At 34.9% G+C, this 23,449-nt stretch overlaps 3 protein-coding genes and 1 long non-coding RNA gene across 5 annotated transcripts; 3 read left to right on the forward strand and 1 right to left on the reverse strand.

The window, feature by feature from the left end:
• The first annotated feature begins 1,052 nt into the window (after positions 1 to 1,052).
• Positions 1,053 to 6,279, forward strand: LOC18097350 (aspartic proteinase). Of its 2 annotated transcripts, none has more exons than XM_006383823.3 (14): positions 1,053 to 1,183; positions 1,896 to 2,269; positions 2,390 to 2,450; positions 2,825 to 2,919; positions 3,004 to 3,116; positions 3,203 to 3,371; positions 3,479 to 3,518; positions 3,708 to 3,772; positions 4,274 to 4,387; positions 4,514 to 4,578; positions 4,840 to 4,996; positions 5,122 to 5,241; positions 5,739 to 5,827; positions 5,960 to 6,279. In XM_006383823.3, exons 1-14 carry the CDS (start codon positions 1,072 to 1,074, stop codon positions 6,042 to 6,044), a joined length of 1,659 nt encoding a protein of 552 aa, XP_006383885.3. In that variant the 5' UTR covers positions 1,053 to 1,071; the 3' UTR covers positions 6,045 to 6,279. The 2 variants fall into 2 exon arrangements, with proteins under 2 accessions (XP_006383885.3, XP_024455961.1); XM_024600193.2 differs by lacking the exon at positions 1,053 to 1,183 and adding an exon at positions 1,184 to 1,285.
• Positions 6,280 to 10,114: 3,835 nt separating this feature from the next.
• On the forward strand, positions 10,115 to 12,305 carry LOC7458530 (mitogen-activated protein kinase kinase kinase 18). Its single transcript, XM_002304877.4, has one exon. The coding sequence runs from the start codon at positions 10,750 to 10,752 to the stop codon at positions 12,139 to 12,141; it is 1,392 nt and encodes a 463-aa protein (XP_002304913.4). The 5' UTR covers positions 10,115 to 10,749; the 3' UTR covers positions 12,142 to 12,305.
• Positions 12,306 to 14,957: 2,652 nt separating this feature from the next.
• LOC112327314 (uncharacterized) lies at positions 14,958 to 16,943 on the forward strand. The gene is made up of 2 exons (XR_002981520.2): positions 14,958 to 15,804; positions 16,238 to 16,943. It is a non-coding gene; the product is annotated as an uncharacterized LOC112327314 (long non-coding RNA).
• Positions 16,944 to 19,119: 2,176 nt separating this feature from the next.
• On the reverse strand, positions 19,120 to 22,231 carry LOC18097352 (uncharacterized). Its single transcript, XM_006383825.3, has 2 exons — positions 21,732 to 22,231; positions 19,120 to 19,791 (listed from the first exon to the last, which is right to left on the reverse strand). The coding sequence occupies exons 1-2, from the start codon at positions 22,015 to 22,017 to the stop codon at positions 19,418 to 19,420; spliced, it is 660 nt and encodes a 219-aa protein (XP_006383887.1). The 5' UTR covers positions 22,018 to 22,231; the 3' UTR covers positions 19,120 to 19,417.
• Positions 22,232 to 23,449: the final 1,218 nt, after the last annotated feature.

The following is a 23,449-nucleotide window of genomic DNA, read 5'->3' on the forward strand; positions in this document are numbered from 1 at the left end:
TGATCCATCATCCTGCGTCACGAAACCCATGTTTTCAATAGCACGACCTACCACATGAAACGACATCCCAACTTTCTCGTCCCCTTAATCACCGTTCATTTTAAGATCAACGACCTGAAATGGATTGTGCTAAACTTCCTAACTAAGTACGGAATCCCTTTTTGTATGCTTTATTTTGAACCCTTGAAATAAGGGTAAGAACGGGAATGTCTCCTGTGTTTGGTTATATGGACACGCTGTATTTTTTTTTTAAATTATTTTTTATATTTTTAAATAATTTTGATATGATAATATTAAAAATAAATTTTTTAAAAATATTTTTTTAATAAATTTTCAAATAAAAATACTTTAAAAACAATAGTAGCGAAATGTCAAACAATACAGTTACTTTGTTTCTAAATGATTTAAGAACCATTTTGGTCCTTCAACATATTTGGTTTTCACAAATTGACCCAACTTTATAAAATAGATAGCAAAGTTAGGATTTTTGAGTTTAGGATGGTGTATATTCCTTCATTCTACTCTATCCAAATTAACAAGGTACAAAAAAAGTTGAAAATAAAAAAACATCAAAAAATATCAAAATAAATTACAATGAGTAACTCAAAAAATAAATATGTATATAGGTTGTGCTTGATTATTTTCATATTATGAATAAAAGTGAAAAAAACATGTTTGGATATAGTAACAAATAAAAATAAAAATAGATATGATTTTAAGATAATTTTAAAGTAAATTTATATACTATTTATTTAAAATTAAAAAAATAAATGGCATGTCTCTTTTTTTTTGTTTTTTTTTTTTAATTTTAAAATTGTAAATAAAAACTATCATAAAGATGCTGGAAAGATAATGATAATGATTATAATAATAATAATAATAATAATAATAATAATATCTCTCAGATTAAACGCCACAATATCTCTTTTAGATGAAAGATGCCCATTGTTCTACACTAGAAAGTTTAAGGACTTAAGTGGAACATGATCATATTATAGGGTTGAACATGAAAAATTACCCACCAACAAACACCAAAAAGGGGTCATGACTCATTGGACCAATCCAAAATCAATGGCTAAAACCTTAAAGAATCTACACATTCAACAGCCTAGATTAAAAGTTACCCTTCCAAAGATACCAAGTAGCTTTGCTTGGTCTATTGTGGGTCTTTACAAGTTGACAGGTAACCTCTCTCCCTTGTTTTCTATATATTCTCTTCTCTGCTCCATTTCGTGTTCCGTGACTCTCTCTCCCTTTTCTTTTCGCTTCTCAAAAATCAAAATCCGTGAGTAGCTTTAATTTTTTGTTGTTGTTGTTGTTGTATAACCGTTTTTTTGTTAATGTGTTTTTGTGATTATTTTTCGTAAAAAGTTGGTTTCTTTTTGTGTGATTATTGTTTTTTTTATATATATATAGTTTTTGTGGTGGTTGGATTAATGCTGGTTAGATTTTGTGGTAATTAGAGTTTAATTGCGTCAGCTTGTTTGTTTTATTGTGTGCTGAACTGGGTTTGAATAAAGTTTCTTTCTTTATTTTGAAATGAAGAGCTAGGTGCAGGTTATTTTCTGTTTTGTTGGTGTAGTTGAGGACTTGAAGGGAAATAAAGGATTTGAAAGTTTTGATCTTTTTCTATATTACTTTGTTGAAATGTAAAGATTGACTAAAGAAATGAGCTTTACTTGAGCCAAGGACATTGCATACAGTAGACAAGTTATTGTTTGCGTTAAATGTCATGACTTTATGTTAGATTTTTTTTATTTATGATTATTGAACATGATATTAGCTTTCTTCTTGATAATGCGTGTTAATCACTTTGGATTAATCTGATTGATTGTATTGGTTATTGTGTTTCCTGAATTGGGCTTGATTTTTTATTTCTTAACATCAATTTATAGGTGTAAACATGGGAGTGAACTTGAAAGCAATTGTGGGGTTTGTGTTTCTTTCATTTCTGTTGTTTGCTGTTGTATCATCTGCGTCGAATGATGGTTTGCTTAGAATAGGATTAAAAAAGGTGAAACTTGATAAGAACAACCGAATTGCTGCGCGGCTTGATTCCAAAGAGACCTTGAGAGCTTCTATTAGGAAGTATAATCTTTGCGGTAATCTTGGAGAATCCGAGGATACTGATATTGTTGCATTGAAGAATTATCTGGATTCTCAGTACTATGGTGAGATTGGTGTTGGCTCTCCTCCTCAGAAGTTCACTGTGATCTTTGACACTGGTAGCTCCAATTTGTGGGTGCCATCATCTAAGTGCTATTTATCGGTGAGTTTATGTGCCCTTAATGTTGACGAGTGCATACCAATTGAAGATTTTTGATTGTTTAAGAAGGAGATTAGGAATTGATCGTTGGAAATTTATTAATGGTTTAACTTTGGTATACAGGTTGCTTGTTACTTCCATTCCAAGTATGACTCTGGAAAATCAAGTACCTACAAGAAGAATGGTTTGTTTTTACTTGCTAATATCAACAATTTCTTAACTGCATTTTGTTATTCATTCCATGAGAAGACAGTTTAGCTTGTTAATTTGTATGTGGTACATTGGACGTTTATCTAGAATGTTTAGGTCCAAGTAAATATGAAAATGCTGCATATTAATTTCTTTTTTGATTAGGTATGTGGTTGCCATGATGAGCTATAATCTGTATAGATACTAACATTAGTTAGGAACTAATGATACCTTCACTGTAATCTTAAACCACACAATGCATCACTAGCTATGATTATTTAGTCTGAATTGCTCGTCATTGCAGTTGCATGAGCTGTATGACAGAGAAACTATCATATGGGTTTTCTTTCTTTTCTTTTTTTTTTTCAGGAAAAAGTGCTGAAATTCGCTATGGCAGTGGATCTATTTCTGGTTTCTTCAGTAATGATGCTGTCGAAGTTGGTGGCCTGGTTGTGAAAGATCAGGTAATGTTGTCTTTCAACTTATTTGCATGTTATTACATGGTGTGCTTTGCCAGTCTGTTCTCACTGCTGTTTTTGAATTTTAAGGAATTTATTGAGGCAACTAAGGAGCCTAATATCACATTTTTGGTGGCCAAGTTTGATGGTATATTGGGACTTGGGTTCAAAGAAATTTCAGTGGGAGATGCTGTGCCTGTCTGGTATTTGTCGTATCTTTTAGTTCTCACTGACCATTTAAACATTTTTTATGGTTTGTGTTTGAGTGACACACGTGCTTTTTGAACAGGGACAACATGATTAAACATGGTCTTATCAAGGAACCAGTATTTTCTTTCTGGCTTAACCGCAATGCAGAGGATGAAGAAGGGGGCGAAATTGTATTTGGTGGGATGGACCCAAATCATTACAAGGGCAAGCACACTTTTGTTCCTGTGACACGGAAAGGCTATTGGCAGGTTGGTTGGCTGTACCCTTTTCTTTTCTTAAGAGTTCTCAATAAATGTTTTATCTATATTTTTCAATTATTTTTCTCATTTTGTTTTACTGTAATTCTTGCTCATAGTTCAACATGGGTGATGTCCATATTGGTGATAAACCAACTGGTAAGTTCTCTCTTATTACCTTCACTTCTTAAATTGAAACTCAAATATACCAGTAGAGCAAAGCTCTGTAATAAGACATATTGTATGTAGCATGTATCCATGTGTCTTTATATATATGTGCTATCTTGCATATGATTCTACACTACCTGTCATTATATTGTCTGATCACCTAAGGATGCTTCTATTCAGGGTATTGTGCCAGCGGTTGTGCAGCAATTGCAGATTCTGGAACTTCCTTGTTGGCAGGTCCAACGGTATGAACAAAACACAAGAATGCTTCAGCTTGTTGGATGAATAATTGTAGATATCTTATTCAGTATACTTTGCTAGCTAACTGTTTAGCTATCCTATTTATTGACCTTGAGTTGAAGTTGTATGGATTGACTAGAACAAAAAGGATGAAAAAGTAAAAAGCTGTTGATATTTTTCTTCTGTTGGTTTGAGGATTTAAAGATGAGTTCATTCTCGTGTTTTGTTGCCCCTGTCTGGATACAATTATCTGATATGGATTCTGACTTTGAATTGTACTTGCATATGGTAGCTTTTAATTTGATTTTCTTGTAACCTTTTTATGTCGTCAACCTAACAGTGTAATAGACTTCTAGACTGACCTTGTCATAGGCTTTGAAATAAATTTTTTTGATATAAATCATTTAGAGGAAAAATTAGAATCTTCTATGATGCAGGTCTGTAGTTCTGTTGTCAATTTGCGTATGCTTAAAATATTTGTTTGTTTCTCTCTCTTTTTCTTCCAGACTATAATTACCATGATAAATCAAGCCATTGGAGCCTCTGGAGTTGTTAGCCAGCAATGCAAGGCTGTTGTTTCACAATATGGGGAAGCCATAATGGACTTGCTACTCTCTCAGGTGAAAACTAGCTTTACTTTTATTTCAGTGTTCTCTATTAACCATGGCTGATAAAAATTTTACCTGAGAAAATGGTTGTGGTCAGCATTTAGGGATTTATTTGTGTTCTTGCCTATGTATTTACAGGCACAGCCAAAGAGGATTTGCTCTCAAATTGGACTTTGCACGTTTGATGGAACCCGTGGCATAAGGTTGGGGTCTAAAGTGTTCTCTTCTTATGCTTAGGCTTTCACAGTTCTACTTGGATGCATTATTTTTGCTCCTCGATACTGGCCCCTTTTTTGTTTATAGACCAAAGAAAAGTCATTAAAGTACACCCCTTCTTTCTGGATATTACCCCTTTTCATGGAAGCAAATTCTTGCTGCCATGCATGCTACTGCTTTTGTTACTAGAAAGGTTTACCTTGTGCTGTGGATAGGCAGTTAACTTAGTGGTTTGTAATTTTGCTTAGCATTGGCATTCAGAGCGTGGTGGATGAGGGCAATGACAAGTCATCTGGTGTTCTTGGTGATGCTATGTGCCCTGCTTGTGAAATGGCAGTTGTCTGGATGCGAAGCCAGCTGAAGCAGAACCAGACACAAGATCGTATATTGGACTATGTGAATCAGGTGAATTAAATGCATTAGTACTTTATATATTAATCAATGAGGTGATAATACATGCATTATTCCTTAATAATTTCTTGGGCCTTCGTGACATGCTTCTCTTGCTGATACCCATGATACTTTTGCAGCTTTGTGAACGTATGCCAAACCCAATGGGAGAATCAGCTGTTGACTGTGAAAGTGTTCCTTCCATGCCCACGGTTGCCTTCACAATTGGAGGCAAAGAGTTTGAGCTCGCTCCAGAGGAGGTATTGTATCTGAACTCAAGTCTTACCATTGATGCCCCCCCCTTTATTGGACTTGTTGCAATGCACAAGTTGGTGAAATGCAACCAGCTAATCATCTTAATAATGAGGTGTCAGTGACATTTATTTGTTTGCTCTAAGAGTTACAAAATTGTGTGATGGTTTGATTGACTGTCACTAAGTTCCTTCTAAGCACTGCCACTTGTATTAGGTTGATAGTCTTTACAGCAATTTTAACAGGATTTTAGTCTTGTCATTATGTTTGGATGCATTGCTGTAGTCTAAATCTGTATATCTAGTAGTAATATAGTCCATAGTCCGACAATAGGCTCATAAGGAACTTGGACACGGCCTAACTTTTCCTCCATTTACACATGAAGTGCTCCTATTGAATATGCAACACAAATTACTATTGCATGAAACAATACCCCTTTAACGTACTACATCAAGCATACATATTAATTCATAGAACTAATGCCTTTTTCCTGGTTTGTGATCAGTACATTCTCAAGGTTGGCCAGGGTTCAGCTGCCCAGTGCATCAGTGGCTTTACTGCTTTGGATATACCTCCTCCTCGTGGACCTCTCTGGTACATCATATTCTCAACAAACCTTTTTAATGATCCTAAAAACATGTTTCACTTGTTTTATAACCTTCATCCCATAGTCATAGATGGTCATATGTTCCTTTGAGTCTTACCTCTTGATCTTGGACAATTCAGGATACTGGGAGATATTTTCATGGGTCGTTACCACACTGTCTTTGATTCTGGAAAGCTAAGAGTTGGATTTGCAGAGGCAGCTTAAAGGATATAGTTTGGGGTCTGTCTCATATTTCCCCCTCTTATCAACTAATATGTAATGTACTTTTCAAAAGGTGATGGGAGTCACTGGTGAAATATGAAGGTTCTGGCTCCTACTTAAATTAAACAGATGTTATTGTAAATATTCGTTTGCTTGCTTGCTTGCTTCTTATCAATTACAGATTGATACAGTATAAAATGGCACATGAATTGAATGCTGTGTAAGTGCTTTATGACCATTTTTTCCCTTGATGCACGCAGTTCTTATCCAAACCCTTGTCCAGGTTATTTCCTATCTATCCTTAGAAAAGAGGGAGCCAAAGAGTGTTAGGTTATGTTAGGTTACATTAATACATTTTCACTAGGTTCATGAAATGACTACTGCTCTTCAGTCATATAATTAATAATTGTCATTTACAGGTCCACAGATTGGAAAGTTTTTAATCTGTTAGGTTTATGCTGTTATCAAACCTTACCTTCCTTTTAACTTCACCATCAGGATAATTGTTTCTAGTCGCTTTTTATTTTTATTTAGTTAGTTTCACCAAAGATTTTAGGCTCAAATATAGCTATGTGGGGGCATGGAAAGTGGGGGTCTAGTTTACATGCAATCTAGTACTGGGTAGCGTTTGGTATATGACTTGACCAGTGCATTTGCATGTGATTGGTGTGCGTTTAGGATTAGCTAGAAATTTGTTTTCTACTCTTCCTCCACCACCTCATATAGTCATGTCCAGGCTTATCTACTCACCCACATATAGTTGTCTAGTCGTATTTGCTCGCCAATGTTTCTGTGCATCGTTATGCAATATAGTCTTATTTGCTCACTGACGTTTACTCAGTCCCTGTCACAGAAAAGTCTCTAGTGTCTTACTTTATGCTTGACGTGAGTTGCCCACCTTCATTTGCATATATTCTTTTGGTCACCAAACAACTGAGTGTCTGCACTTGTGATTCCTCCTCAACTGCCAACTTTGGTGGCTCTTTTCATGGTAGTTGAGAAATTGGCCGGTGAAGACGGGAATGGTGCTAGGAGGGCAAAGAAAGGCCTGCGAAATGCGTTTTCTAACAGTTAATAGCACCAGCACCTCCTGTGGCCATTGAATAGTCCAAGAACGAAGAATTAAGATCATTCGCATGGAAACCACAAAAGGCCACTTAGTTACCGTTACTTTCTTCTGGCAAAAAAAAAATTCACATCACACTGCCTTTTCATGGTCAATTAAGAACAATGATGCACCATGCACGTTTAGTTTAGTTTAGTGTTTTTTTGATGGCATGTATGATGATAAGGGAAATCTTTAATTTCTTATTAACTAAAATTAAATTCTTTTCATGTTTAGAATGAAAAAACAAAAAGAAATAATGCCTTTTCATTTCAACCACAGTAGACATTGCCACATAAACAAATGGGGCATTGATTTAATGATCAAAGGTCAAGTGGATCTCACTCGCATGCAAGTGGAGAACAAATTATACATGGATATTCAATTCCCTTTGGTTTGATGACAATGACATGATCAACAACAGAAATAGAGATGACAATATTGATGTAACTTTTTGAATTTTGTAATAAAAAACATGAAAGCATAACAGAAGGGATACATTAGTTAATGTAATTTTCTTGTCCAATTGGGACCAAACTTCCATTCTAAGCATGATAGGTAGCAACATTGTTGGTGGCTTGGTTTTCGTGAAAATTATTAGGAGCATTGCCAACTTTACATTTTCCTACCATTCCATAAAGAAATTTAAGAATTAATCTACTTCCTTAAATTCTATATCATAGTTTTAAAACCTAATAATCAAATTATCTCTAAAATCCTGTCAAAAAAAAAAATCTAAATGATATTGTTTTGATTAAAGATATAAAGTCAATCAGCTGATGATCGAGATCAGATTAGGCTCGGGTCGATCAGGCTAACTCGAGTTTTTGATTGGATCACCAGGTCAACTGAATTTTTATTTTTTTTTATTTTTACTTTAATCCGGATCAGTCCAAGTCCTAGTTCAGCTAAGTTCCAGCTTGACCTGTCAAACCGGTTAGTATTTTAAAACAATCATCCATATCAGTAAAATATTATCCCTTATTGAAATAAAATAATAAAAATATATATATCAAAGGATATATTTAAACAACTTATTCAGTTTTAGTTTGTATTTAGTAATATAGTAACAATTATTTTTTAAAATATTTTTTATTTAAAAATAAATCAAAATATCTTTTTTTTTTAAATTATATTTAATATTAACACATGAAAAAACAATTCAGTATATATATATTTTGTAAAATTTGAATCAGGGCCGCAAACGAGGCGAATCATCTCCTACCTCATACTTTATTCTTTCGCTAGCTTTTTCACTTTTTTCCTCTGACCAAAAGCATGTAATGTTAAAGACGGGCGCCGGCTGTCCCGCAAACTTTGTCAGCACATAAAAACTACATCTGTGTGATCTTTACTATTACCAGTTGGTAGCTCTCTATCTCACCTTCGGCAACAACTTGCAAACAATGTAACTAACATTCTATCAGCCCATTTTAATTTCCCAATATTTGATCTAAGAAAAAACCCTAGTGAAAATTAATAATCCTTCCTGGGAAAGAAAGCAATCAAAATCTTATGTCTTTTTCCAAGTGGGGTTTCAAAGTAGCAGCAGCAGCAGCAGGTAGGAAGAGTCCAAATTAAATATGTCACAGTCCTTAACCATCACAGTGTTTCTTCAAGAAATTCAAATGTATATCCTTGTTGTTTAAGGATATTTTAGTCCACTTTATGCTACTTTACACCGATTATCCATTCAACGCACCGAAGTGTTTGATCCTTACATCAGAAAGAATGGGTCCCAAACCTTTTACCGAAAGCCAAACTGGAAGAGGTGAAAGGGAGTGAGTGAAGCCAAGGAATAGGTGGCTGGCACATGAAGAAAGCAACGTAATAGTTTGTGTTACTTGAAAGGAACGTCGGATAGATAGATTCTTGGCTTTTCTTGGGAATTGGTTGCAGCTTTCATTCATTCTTTTGCATTTGCTTTTCTTAGGTGCCTTGAACAATGCCTTGTGAATTCTTCTTGTATACTTCACCTACAATTCTAAGCCAGGAAAGCAACAAATTGCTTCGTCTAGAGTTGTAGGTTTTGGCTAAGGCTATGATGCTTTAGATCATCCATTCAAATAACCTGGTGATTTCACTCAAGAGCTAGCAAGCAATTTCTTTTCTTTGGGATGAATATGGTCATAATTAAGAATAAATTAATTGATGGAAAATAATGAATTATAACCTTGATAGAACTAGCTAAAAATTCTCACACCAGTCACAATTTGAGGCTTTAATTTCCTATCAACCATAGACAAAGAAATGTGGTAATGACACAAAATATGTTAACTAAATATTGAAATATCCTATCAACCAAATTAATTAAATACGTTAAATGTAAGATTTTGTTACAGAACACTTCATATCAATTAAGAGATTTTAAACACTATATATTACTTAAAAAAAAAAAAAGAGTAATGACAAAGGAATTGTTGAAAATGCCCATATTTTAATCTATCATTCTTTTCCATGAGGATCTAGTCATCAACAATGCATTTACAAGTTATCTAAGTTTCTAACATGAGTTTGACAATATACGATAATTCACTCTTGAAGTTATCTAAGTTTCTTACATGACTTTGAAAATCTACAATATCTAATGTACTTTTGAATTATTAGATTGTGATATTCTAACAATTCACATAACTTAATATTAATTTTAACAACCACCACTTTGATCTTCAGAGGGTGTTGTTTTTATAGTTCAACATGTTTCTGTTTAAAAAATATAAAATTGATGTTTTTCATGTATTTTTTTAATATTTTGATATGTTAATATTAAAAATATATAAAAACCATCATTATTATTTTTATAAAAGTACTTTATACCACATTACTAAACACCTCTTAGTAGTAGCATACAGTCATGCTACTATGTAATTAAAGAAGAATATTTCTTGATCTAATTAGCATTTAATCCATGAGTCGACAGTCATTAATTATAAGTAAAGCACTAATTGACTTTTACTTCAAAATTAATAATTAACAAAGCCCAACTTGTTATAGCTAGCTTGGTTCAAGGTATCGATATCATAGCATTATTATAGAGGTTTACCTTCACATTCATTGTCCACTACCATTAGAGACTTTCAAAAGTCAATTAACAATGGAGATTAAACTAATCTACTCTGTATTAATACAAACTCTTATGGCCACTAATTAACCTCTCTAAAGTATGGAATATACCATCCATTGTATGATCCCACGCTCATTAACAAAAGATGTCAACACAAAGCATGCATGTGCTCACGTGATATCTCGTGAACAAGGCATCATTCCATAGCTAATTAAGCTAATGAGCTCAGCGTTAAGATTAAGCAACTGGCCTCCAAAGCCGGCCAAATTTGCTTGCAACCCACCAGCTTTTCGACACCTGGAAGCTTTGCCTTTAGAGAGAGGAAGTAACGGCGGCCGCCCATTGACCACAAAATGTGTAAAAAATAAAGTTGAATGAAGAAAGCAATGTTTCTTGCTTTAAAGCCAAACGTCCCAAGCCAACCACATAACTGTTTTTATAGGTGCTATATATAGAAGCTTGCAATAGCTAGCTACCATAACAAACAATTCAGCTTAATACACATCCTTTAAATCTTTTACCCCCCCATTCTCTCCAAAATGGACTGGACTAGAGGCCAAACCATTGGCCGTGGCTCATCAGCCACCGTCTCGATGGCCAGGGCCAACCAATCCGGTAAAGTCTTTGCGGTGAAGTCAGCTGAGCTATCAAAATCGGAGTCTCTTCAAAAGGAGCAAATTGTTCTTTCAACATTAAGGTGTCCGCAAATTGTAGCATATAAGGGGTGCGACATTACTAATGAAAATGGTAAGGTCTTGTACAATCTTTTCTTGGAGTATGCATCCGGTGGCACGCTTATCGATGCAATTCGGGAGGGTGGAGGTTGTCTTGACGAGGACATGATCCGATTGTATGCTCGGACAATTTTGCTCGGCCTCGAGTATCTTCATTGTAATGGCATAGTGCATTGTGACATCAAGGGTCACAATATTTTGGTCACTAGTGATGGGGCAAAAATTGCTGACTTGGGTTGTGCTAAGCGGGTTGATGAGGTGTCAGAAGCAGATTGGGGCACGACAACAACAATTGCAGGCACACCACTTTACATGGCACCTGAAGTGGCGCGTGCTGAGCACCAAGGGTTCCCTGCTGATATATGGGCTGTTGGGTGTACCATTGTCGAGATGGCCACCGGACAGGCTCCATGGGTGAATGTCTCAGACCCAGTTTCAGCTCTTTACCAGATTGGGTTTTCGGGCAACGCGCCAGAGATTCCAAGCTTCATGTCTAAGCAAGCAAGAGACTTTTTGAGCAAGTGCTTGAAGAGGGACCCAATGGAAAGGTGGTCAGCCAGTGAATTACTTAAACATGATTTTATTATTGAAGAGCCAAATCTTATTTTAAAGGAAAACAATAGCTCAAAAGCGGACACTCCAACATGTGTTCTGGATCAAGTCTTGTGGGACTCAATGGAGAAGTTAGAGACAACTTGGGATTCGACCCATAATACTTCTCTGGTCTCTCCAAACGAAAGAATCAAGCAATTGACTGAAGGCAATGGAAAAGCACACAGCTGGTCGACATGGGGTGATGCTTGGGTCACAATAAGAAGCAACAAAAGTAGCAAGGAACAAGAAATGGTTTCTTGCAGTGAGGATTATAACATGGCATATGCCAATGGATCCATTGAAAATAGTGGGGCGGAGATAGCTTCGCTTAGCATGGAATATAACTTTGTCGTTCTTAACGAGCCCACAAGTATTAGTGGGAATAATACATGTAATAACACTAGCAGTGGTGGTAGCTGTCGTGATGACGGAAGGCATAAAATATTGTTGATGCCTTGTGAAGGTAGAAAAGATGCTTTATGTAAGCAATTCGAATTTTGTGAAGGAAATAAAGTTCTGTTTTCCACATCGCAATGCTTAGCTTGCTTATCTTCATATACTGTAGCCATGGCTGTTTCAAATTACATATCTGGTCATAATTAGAAACCTGCTGGATATTAGGTCCAAACTAGTTAATCAGGCTTGTGACTGGAAATAAGAAGCCAATTGGACCAAATCTTAACTAACCAAATTGTGTTATCAGGCCACTTAACACCAGCCTCCAAACCACAGCCTGTCAATTGATATGGTATACTTTTAAAACCTAACTTTATATGTCATTTAACTCAATATTTTTTTAAAAATAATTAAAATAATATTATTTTAATTATAAAAAATATATATTATTTTAAAAAATTAACGGTTTTAGTCAAGTTAATCAGGTTGTGAGTCAAATTAAATTTATGATTGGATTAATTCATATGTTTAGATTCTAAGTTGATTGGATCCTGAGTTGATTTGTTAAACCGATTTAAATTTTATAAATTATAATTTATAAGGTATGATTTAGATATTGGTTTAAATAGTAAGTGAACTGTTTTTTTTTTTTATGATGATAAATGAAAGGGATAACATGATGTTTTTTTTAAGTAAATGTACTGAAATAATTATCACATGAATTTGGGCAAGAATAGAGGTAAGAAATCTGCAAATCGCATGCATCCAAACCTTTATTTAGTGGACAGATCTTAAATTTCCATTAACACATGCTATCAAAGCATCTGTAGAGGTCATTCTACAAATGATCCCACTTCTCCATTTCCATTAGGATGTGTTTAGATGTGTTTAGGCAAGAAATTCTCCCGACAACCTAATACCTAATTGACACTGACTTCTTTCACCACTATAGTTTAAGAGTGGTTATTCTAAGAATAAATTATATCTTTTCCTAAAGCTTGCACCAGTGGTGTCCCAGCAGAAGATATATAGAAGAATAGCACTTAGTCATTTAAGCTATCTCTTTCCCTGTCATCAGCAAATTGCAACACCATTGATACTTGTCACAACCCACCATAAAAAGCTTATCTAGATTTTATATAATTATGTTAAAATGTATAATCAATTTAATAATTTAAAGTATTAGATGTAAATTCCAAGAATAATTTTATATTACACTATCTTATATTTAATTTTATTAATTAAAATGGGATGATAAAATTTAAACTTGTGACTATTTAGTACACAAGATTCTAATATCATATTAAAAAACTTTATTTTAAACTATTAGAAGAATGTATGAAGAATATTTTTATATTATTCTTTAATAATTCTCTATTAGTATGTTGATGTTATGTTTCGCATTTTACTTTACCATTGTCTAGTTGCAGAGTATTAGTCCTTGGATGTGTCAAACACTAGAGCAAATATATAGAATGCATCGCTTGTATCAAGCACTCACAACAGGATATGATATGACATTAATTTATGGTGGAAACTTGCTTCTTGTTTTCATTTCAGGTCTCAGTGGTCATCTATCTATTTATATATATTTTGGAAATAACTTTTAATATATTATGGATGAAAGCTTGTTTCATCATTTTTCTTTTGTGTTAATGGTAAGACATTGTAGAGTCAACTTCCATACTTCACACTACACGTCTCTCTAGGTTTTAAGCTTGTTATTCACGTATAGAGTGGTGCATTCAAGATAATCTTTCTTTCTCATAGCCTCTCTAACTGATCTGTATGAGATCTTGATTTGCCAAATAATTAAAATAAAAAACACTTGGCAATTTATTTTATGTCTTTATTTTTGTTTTTTTAACTCAATAAGTTTACATCTTTTCTATATCTACACTTTCTGTTATTGAATGCTAACCAAACTATAGGTTAGGGGATTTTCCTTTTATGCTTCTTCTTTAAATTTCTGTAAACCGCCCCTCGAAACCAGAAAGATCGGCTACAAGCTTTGTGCTTGGAGTTCGATCTCTCAATTGTGAATACTGAATACGAAACGTTAGAAACATGAGTGGACTCCATAACCAGGAAGACTTGGGAGTTAGGAAAGCTAGGAAAACAGAAAAAAAAAAAAAAAAAAAAGGAAGAAGAACGATCCCTTTTCTATAGTCAGCTGCAGCTCCTCCAATAGGGATAATATATACGTCCCATTGCTTTATGGGGATTCCAATCTTGTTTAGTAATTTATACTTAGTTATCACCTTGTAACCATTAACATTCTTATCAAATCTTTCTTTTTCCTACTCATCTTCAAGTTTCCAACGCAGATCACAAGTAAAAGGGTGCTCCCTTTTAATTATACTATTCTTTTAGAGCTATAGGTCGGTATTTATTCAATGCCAAAATTGTTGTTTGATAGCCACCAATTCATGCATCCTCTGACATCTATGGTGAGTACACTAGTTCAGATTTAAATAACGTAGACATTTTTCTGAGGATCCTCTGACAGTTAAAGAAAGAAAAGCACTTGAAGGATAATGTTAAGCACTTCCAGTGATATCTTCACTTTAACTGAAATATGCCTTGCCAACCCGCCTATGGTGTATCCTAGTACTTATTTTACGAGAACAGACTGTATGTTCCAAGAGTTAATTTGATTCTTGGATTGGTTTCAGCCATGGAACTTTCAGGTTCGTTATTTTTTATTGTTGTACAATATCTCTGAACTCTTATGCTGGCCCTAGAAGGAACATTCTTAAAATGAAGAAGTAGGCGGTGCCAAAAAAATTATTTTGCATGTGATAAAAACAGTAAGGCTTTTATTTATTCATCCCATGAACCACTGTTTTCAATGAATTTTGCTTCTTTTGGTGTTGTGAAGTGGTATGGTTAGAAATATTTTTATTATTTAAATCTGTTTTTCATCTTAAATTTATAATTTTTTTTAAATTATAATCATAAAAACTATTATAATATCAAAGACGCATGAAGTTAAATGAGGGTATCTTCCAAGATTTTTTTTTCATGTCAACAAGCAAAGCTATGTCCTCCACAGAATATGGGGCATGATAGCTTTTACACCTAATACATAGTTTTCCAATGATTTTTGTCTTGTCTCACGCCTATTTCTCTACCTATATAAGCACCCATATAGCCTGATACTGAAATTCAGGGGTTCTTATACTCATGAGGCCCACTTCCTTCAATAGAGATAAATGGAAGCAACAGAGATGTACATGTTAAACCAGAAATTGAGATCAAATCGATGCTTTGATCATCACCAGCAAAGAACAAAATGGCTACCAAGCTGAAGTTGACAAGCCATCACAGTCTTCCATTTTAACGAGGACACATGCAGGCTACTTCAGGATAAGCCTGTCTTTTGGTACACAAGCCTTGCTACGGAAGGTCCTAAGTGAGCCTAATAATAATGGTTCACAAGATGTCTGGCACGTATTTCGTATGCTTCCTTCAACTGCTTTTCTTTTGCTATGGTGGCTCGCACTTCTGATACAAATTTCCCTCTCTCTTATCTATGTTCTGAAATGTTTCTTTCACTTTAACTTGGTGAAGCAAGAGTTCTTGCACTATATAGGAGTAAACTACTCGTATGCTCCTTGGATTTCATGGTTTTTGTTGCTTCAATCGTCACCTATATCTATTTCAGAAATTGTTCCCTATTTTGTTGTTTGTAGCATCTTTACTGTTCCTATTGTGATGCTCGATATAAAACTAGGCCTGTGATAATACCATATGTATTCTGAGTGAGGGAAACTTTGCTCTCATCTAATTAATCAATCTGTATACTGTGTAACAGACTTGTAGGCCAGCTCTTTTCAAGAAATCAATGAGAAAATTCAATGTTGCATGGTGAGCTTACTCATTCACATTAACATTCCTGGCACTCGTTTCCGTTGAGTACGCAAAAGAGATTAAAGGTCATATAGCTTCAGGATTGATGCTTTGTGTTATCTGCACTGTCAAATCTGATTTTCCTTGGCTTGATGGTGTTCACTGCATTTAACACCGACAGGTTTCTCCACCAAAAGAACCCTGCACTGAATTTTTTCAGTAATTCAAAAACAAGAAATTCATGTTAATTTATAATCAATTGTAAATCAAAGTTCTTGCCAAGCAAGAGAGGAGAAAGCTCGAGTTTGAGCCTCCCTTTTGTAGATCCACCACTAATCTTAAAATTGATGGTCCAATTCACCAGGTCGACCTACCTTTTAATTACTCACATATGCTTAATCTTCATAGTCATTACAGGACATACGATTTTTTTTTTTTTGCCTTAACACAGGACATGGGGTTTCATGCACCACCGGGAGTGATTTTTGTAGGTTCCAAGTTATATGTTTTTTGGTTGGTGTCATCTTCTCCCTCCACACCCTCTGGGTTTCATCAAACCACTCTCAAGGATGAAACAAACTCTTTTCATTGACGTAGATGCAGGAGAGAAGATTGATGGTCCACCAATGTATGTCTGGCAAGTGTTCTCCATATGCTATTTATGTGAACGGAAAAAATTGCATGTTTGAGAGGCGGCTTGATCCTGAAAGAGCTCCAAACTTCGAGCTCTTTGATGGAGTGAAGCATTCATGGTCTGAACTTCCCTAACTCCCGAAACTCCCAGCAAGATTCTTGCCCTTTATGACTCAGCGAGACCACATCGTAGACGGAGATGCATGCATGCTGTGTTTATATGGATTCGACAGGTATATATTGGCTGTAAAACATAAACCGAGTGGGAGCATCTTATCCAATTTGGTGGCGTAGCTCATTTTCCATTTACTGGGTTTGGAATAGTTATCGAGAATCTACGTTTCACATCAATCAATGACAGGAATTTTGTTAGTGTTAGTAGGGAGTTATATATTTAGCAGGTAGGAAGGTTGTTAGAAATAGTTGGAGGGAAATCAAGTTCAGTTAGTAGAGGAAAAGTCTCTGTAAATGGATGGTATTTATTTCCTGATAATCAGTTAATGAATGGAGTAATTTTGCCGAAACTGCAGAATTCTCTCCCTAATTCTTGAATCTTTCTTTCATCTATTCTTCTCTCTCAAAGTCTATTTTCTTCTTCCCTCTCAAAACCAATCTTCTACTTCCTCAAAATCTATCTTTTTTCTATCTTGTTAAGGTGAAACCTTAACAAATAGTGTCGGTTCCAAGGCCTTAATTGATTCATTTTGGTTCAAAATGGTGAAAAACAATAAGATAAAGGCTGTGGAAAAACGTTGTAGGAAGCTTGATGAACAACTACATAATATTTGTCAAGAATTTCGAGAATCAATTTCTGATCAACAATAAAAATGGCAAGAATAATGGAGGGAGCGGAGCAAAATAAAAAGACCAATCAAATCAGTCTGTAGATCGAAGCACTGACAACTCAGTACCAATCTTTTCTAGCTAATCAGATGGAAGGGAGGAAAGTTGTAGCTAACTCTGAAGGAGTCTTGAATACTCCCACTAGTAGAAAAGGAAGTAGGCACTCAGAGCAATCAAGAAGGCATATTACATGGGTTCAAAATCCTTGCTCGTAGAGATCACATGGGCAGCCAAGATCACCACAAAACTGGATATAATCCACCTGTACCAATGATTGATTTGCCAGTTTTCTGGGGAGATAATCCTAGGGGATGGTTAAGGAAGTGCAAGAAGTTCTTTACACGTAACTTGGTTCCTGTACAACAAAGGGTTGAGGTGGCTTCTCTGTACTTGGAAGGAAGGGCATATATAAGTTTGGTTTAAAGGATTCATTTTGAGTAATAAGGAGGTGGCCATTAAGCAACCATCTGAAAAATTGTATGAGCAAAGAAAAAGGCTTGGGTGGTGCTACAAATATGGTGAGAAGTACAGTCCATGCCATCAATGTAGCGTGAAGGAAATACATATGATAGAATGAGTGGAAGAGGATAGGTTCTTAGATGTGGAAGAAGCTGAAGAAGACGAGTTCAATAAATATAGACGAGTTATTGTCAAGCCTATAGCAATCTTGGAAAGAAAGATCATGAAAAAAGAAAATAGAGCAGTAGCGGCTGGATTAATTTGGTGGTCCAATTCATTTCCTGAATATGATCCATGAAAAGAAATAGACAAGATTCAGATGCAGTTCCTGGAGTTTTCTTTCGATTCTTGAGGATAATAATCCTTTCAAGGTATGGATATTGTTACGATTACTGGTACAAGGGCATGGAGTAGTTAAGAGGGGTGAAGGGTAGCAGTTACAATGGTAGAAATTCTGGTACTTTTAGTAGTTAGTTAAATAGAGGAAGTTAGCAATTAGGAAGGTTGTGAGAAACAGATGGAGGAAAATGAAGTTCAGCTAGTAGAGTAGGATTCATTTCATATTAATCAGATAATGAATGAAGTAATTTTGCAGGAACTACAGAACTCTCTCCCTATCTCTTCAATCTTTCCTTTCTCTATTTTTTCCTCTCTCAAAATCTATCTTCTACTTTCTCAAAATCAATCTTTTTTCTATCTTGTCCATGTAAACCTTAACAGGTTTCACTGCTAAAAATGGACTAAAAAATCCACTCCCCTGTTGCCCATGTAAACCCCACTCATACGACTCATTGCTCCATGTGTCTCCATTGATTCAATCTCAAACTCAAATAGAACGGCTACCACTTCCTCGAGAGAGAGGATGAGCCACCATAAATTGCAATTGTAAGAACTGGCTTTAAGCATGATGATTCAGATACTGGCCTGTCCACTCTACCCTCGTCTACAATAGGTGTTCTTCAAGTTCAGCAGCATAAAACCTTATCTATCCGCCAAGTTTCATCTTCATCATATCGTATGGCTATTTCTAATACTATGTTTAAAGGATTGATGCTTGTGCTGGCTGCACTGTCAGCTCTGACTTTCCCTGGCTTGATGGTGCTTACTGCATTAGACACCGATATGTTTCTCCATTAAAATGATCCTGTACTGCATTTTTCCAGTCCTTCAAACACAAGAACTTCAGGTTAAATCATAGTCAATTGTAAATACAAAGCATAGTTACAGATCGAAGTTTGTAGCCTTGCAAAATAAGAGAGGTGAGAGCTCGAGTTTGAGCATCACTTTCTTCAATCCATGGCTAAAATCAAAAAAAGTTTGTCTGACTCAAAAAGAACCATTTATATTCAGAAAGGAGAGAATACCAGCAGTATATGTTCTCTAATACACCAAAAAATGTTAAGAAAACAACATATCAGAATTTATGCTGACAAAAGATATCCATTATTTTTCAGCGTTAAGCTCTACATTTCACTTGTAGTGAACACAAAATGATAACCCTAATTGTACTTTCCTTTTCTGTGCGTTTCAGCTTGTCTTTTTCTCCACACTTACAGCAATGCATAGATGTCAATTAAACCCTAACCAACAATCCCATCGTGAAAATCCCCAGTGATACTATGAAAAAAAAAAAAAAAAAAACAACAACAACTATGAGGAGGATAAAAAGACTATTTAACAAGTGGGGCTCAGTTTCTCAAGTATTCTTCTTGCTGGTTGATCGTGAAAGTCCCAAGTCCATAGATTGCAACTGGCTCCGTAGGTTCTGGTTTTCTTCAAGCAAGCGATCATACTCAAGAAGGAACCCTTCAGATTGCTTACTTAGAGCAGCTGCATTGGCTTCTGATGTATTTACCTCCTTTGACTTGACTTCCAGCTCAGATTGCAGCTGTTTAAGTTTTTCTTGCAGTGTGGACACCTCTGTTTCTAAAGCTTTGGTCTCCTCAACCTTCCCATCCTCAAAACTTCGATTTTGTTTCTTTACAGCCTCCATGCTCTTCCTCCGCATACGAAGCTCTCTGATGTAATGGTGCAGGCGGTCTATCATTAGTGAAAGGAAAAGGATGGAACCTGCAAAGAGTTACCTCAAGTTTATACAGGTTGAAGAGCCCATGAGGTCTCTAGAAACAAGGAATTTGCAAAAATAAATTGCCTAGTCATTCAACTCAAAAACAAAAAATAATTTCAAAAGATTTAGAAACAGACAAAACTCTCACGTTTACAAGTGCTGCTCAGAAAAGAAGATATATGCTACAAAAGAAAGCACTTCACACCATTCCCCACATATATTATTTAAAGAAATTCGATTTCCAACACTATGTTCTACAAGATCCATGAATAGGTTCACTGAAGAGCTGTTGCAAAAAATGTAAAAAAGAGATAGCATTGCATAGCATAAAAGGTATTTAAATAAAGGTAATAGTCATTCTGGAGACACATCAAACAAACAGGGGACTGTGCGGAAGTTCTTTGCAGAAAATATGAAACTTTGTGAAGCAAGGTTTCTTTTGCACAATTTTACCAGTGCTAAATGATGAGAGAAGGAGCAGAAGCAGGAAAGTATATATTTTCAAATATCTATGCCACCCGCCAAAGTTGTAAAAGTATAATGACAGCATATGTTCGGAAATGAAAAACACACATTTGAAGTTACAAAATCTGATGATGACCCAATTGTTGCACAGCATTTGAAGTTGCAGAGCATTTTGAAATGAAGAACATATGTTTGAAAAGCAGTATGTTGAATCTTATTACAAATGAGATGTTGCCTAGCATTCTAAAATGAAAGACAAGTGTTTGAAAAACATCATGATGAATCTGATCACAGCTGAGGTGTTGTACAGCATTCTGAAAAGAAAAATAGATACTGGAAGTTATATAATCCACTTTTATGTTATTGTTATTTGAGTTTATAATTCATAACCGATGTACACTAGACAAGAGAGCATATAACAGAGATAAAATCATCGTGCAGCTGAAGAGAACTCCATTGGTGCAGAAAAATGCCATATTTGGAAGTACTTTTGCAAATACATGTATGATACAGGATGCTGTAAGTTTGACATCTTAAGGGAACCATAGGTCTGCTGGCACATGCATAGAAAAGCAGGCTATTATTGCTTCACTATATAGTAGTACTGTATAAGAGAAAAATCACAGCATGTATTGCTCTTACTTGAAGTTTAGTTGTCAAAGAATGTTTTTTAATTGAAAATAGCAGCACATTTATTCACATCTAATGGCATTACCAAGCATCAAGGCAGAGTTCAATCATCTAAAAACAGGAAAAGCAGGACAATATGTGGAGACATTTATGCTGTTTGAAATGATTTTCTTACATCGAAATAAGTATCGCATGCTAGCTTTAAGAGCTTAAACACAAAAAAAAGAGAAAGAATCATCTAATTGACACTCTCCTAAAATCCTGAACAAAGAGTTCCAACTCCAAAGTTCTCCCTTGATCTAAGAAGGAAAAACGTAATATTTGGACTCTTTTGCTCAAAGTCAATCAAAATTCAGATATTGGAGTTAATCGACTCAAAAAAATTTTTCCCCACAGCACTAAACATTTGGTGATCCATCTTCCATGGTGATGGATGACACAATGCTCTCTCTCTCTCTCTAAATCTTAACAAGCTACCAATAAACAGGTCCAAATCAAATGCCTCATTTCATTAAATCATTCAACACGCATGGTTAGGAGGAAAAACAAGAAAAAGAAAAAAATCTCAACCTCACAATCAAAACACACCTCTAATTTAGATATCATTCTTCAGCATTAACAATGGATCTAAGACATCTCCAATCCGAAATGAAATAGCCATTATTTCACCAAATCGTGCATAAAACAGTGAAATTATCAACCCTGCCAAACCAATCACAAACATATCTATGAAAATCTAATCTTCAGCACACATTCAATCACATTACATTAACCCCACAAAGCTCATAACTTTAACAAAACAAAAGGCCAAAACAAAAACATAACTCAAGAAACAAAGAATTATTACCCATAAGAGTAGCCTCAAGAAGATGTTTAGCCATAAGAACCTGGTCTGTAGGATTAACAACACCACCAACATCGATCCCACGTTTCTGGATCTTCACCATACTATAAACACTTGAGATTAAAACCAAAAACACTGTCCCTGCAACTGTCTTAACCATGACTGGTCCACGCCCTCTTTTGAGTCGATCCAAGCTCATTATCAGAAACTTCCTTAATGGGGACTTGAAAACAAATAATAATATCATTGCCATCTCTGAAAATATCACCGCAAACAAAAGCTGAATCATGTTTAGTGTTCTTTTTGGAAAAGATTGAGACCTTTTGTGTTAGAGATTGTAAAGATGGAGTCTTTGGGTGCTCAAGATCAAGAGTTTTTGTGGGTTTGAGGTACTTTTAGCGATGAGGATGGTGATCAAAGAAAAATTACAGAGATCACATAGAAGAAGGTTTTTATTGGATGGAATGGAGGCTAGTTTGGAGGCTTCCTTGAAATTTCTTTTATTGATTGATATAAGACGATAGAAATCATATATGGACTCTATATCTTTCACATTTAGTCAAATTAATCCTCTACTAGGCAACTAAACAAATTAATACTCAACTAAGCAACTAAGAAATGTTATGATGCAAAACAAAATAGACACACAAATTTTGTTATCAATAGTGATTATAGCTTGAGCACTGTAAAACGCGCGTCTAGAAAAATAGGATCATGGCTCCAATATTTTCAATCCAAAATACAAAAACTAGACTATATATATGTGTGTACTATCCATGATCCATCAAATGGGAAAGGAGGGTCATGGCCAAGTATAAAGTATAGATGCTGATTGGAGTAAATGTTGAAACTTGAGGGACTATGTGTGACTTTTGTCCTAAACATTTTAGTTACATGTCTTCTTTTTCAGGACAATTCGTTTCCCCGTCAGAAAGGGAGAAAAATGCTGTAATAAATGTCTTTTTCCCTCCCTAGAAAGGTTTTTTTCCTTTATATTTTTTACACCTCACAGTACTTTTTGAAGGTTTCTTGTATTTAAATTAATTTAAGGATTCAATTTTTTATTTTTTCTTACACTTAGAGCATGTGCATCTCTTTGTCCGCTGTACTTTTGCCAATAAATTATTGAACTACAAGTGCTCAAACTCATTATTATTATTATTATTATTATGAAAAAAAGCTTCAACCTCATGGATCCTATATAGTATATGGTATGCTAAAATTATTTGATATTGCTGCTGATAGTGATGAATACCAGAACTCTATTTTTGTCCAGGACTGCTTTCCAAATCTACCACGATGCCTCAAATGAAATTATGAATAATTAAGAAGACTACATTAACAAGTTAGATTAGGATTTCTAATTTAAGGATTTAGTATTTATATTTTCTTATTCTTGTGATCAATAACAAATAGATGAAGTAAAATGCAAATCTATTTAAAAAAAAAAGTCTTTAAATGCTTTCCAATAACAAATCTATTATTAAATTTAATCTGGCCTTGCATGAATATTTAGGACTTAAAATTTGATTTAGGGCAAGTTTCTAGTTAAACTAGATAAAATATTGACTCAGTCAATTCTGTTAGACCCGGTTGAATTTCTAGCAAATCAATTAATTTTATCAAATCTTATTTAAACCAACCAAGTCAACACAAAAAAAATAAAATATTGTTGTTTTAATAAAAATAATTTATTCAAGTTAACTTAATTACCTAAAAAT

Source organism: Populus trichocarpa, chromosome 4 (genome assembly GCF_000002775.5).
Source record: "Populus trichocarpa isolate Nisqually-1 chromosome 4, P.trichocarpa_v4.1, whole genome shotgun sequence".
NCBI classification, from domain to species: domain Eukaryota; kingdom Viridiplantae; phylum Streptophyta; class Magnoliopsida; order Malpighiales; family Salicaceae; genus Populus; species Populus trichocarpa.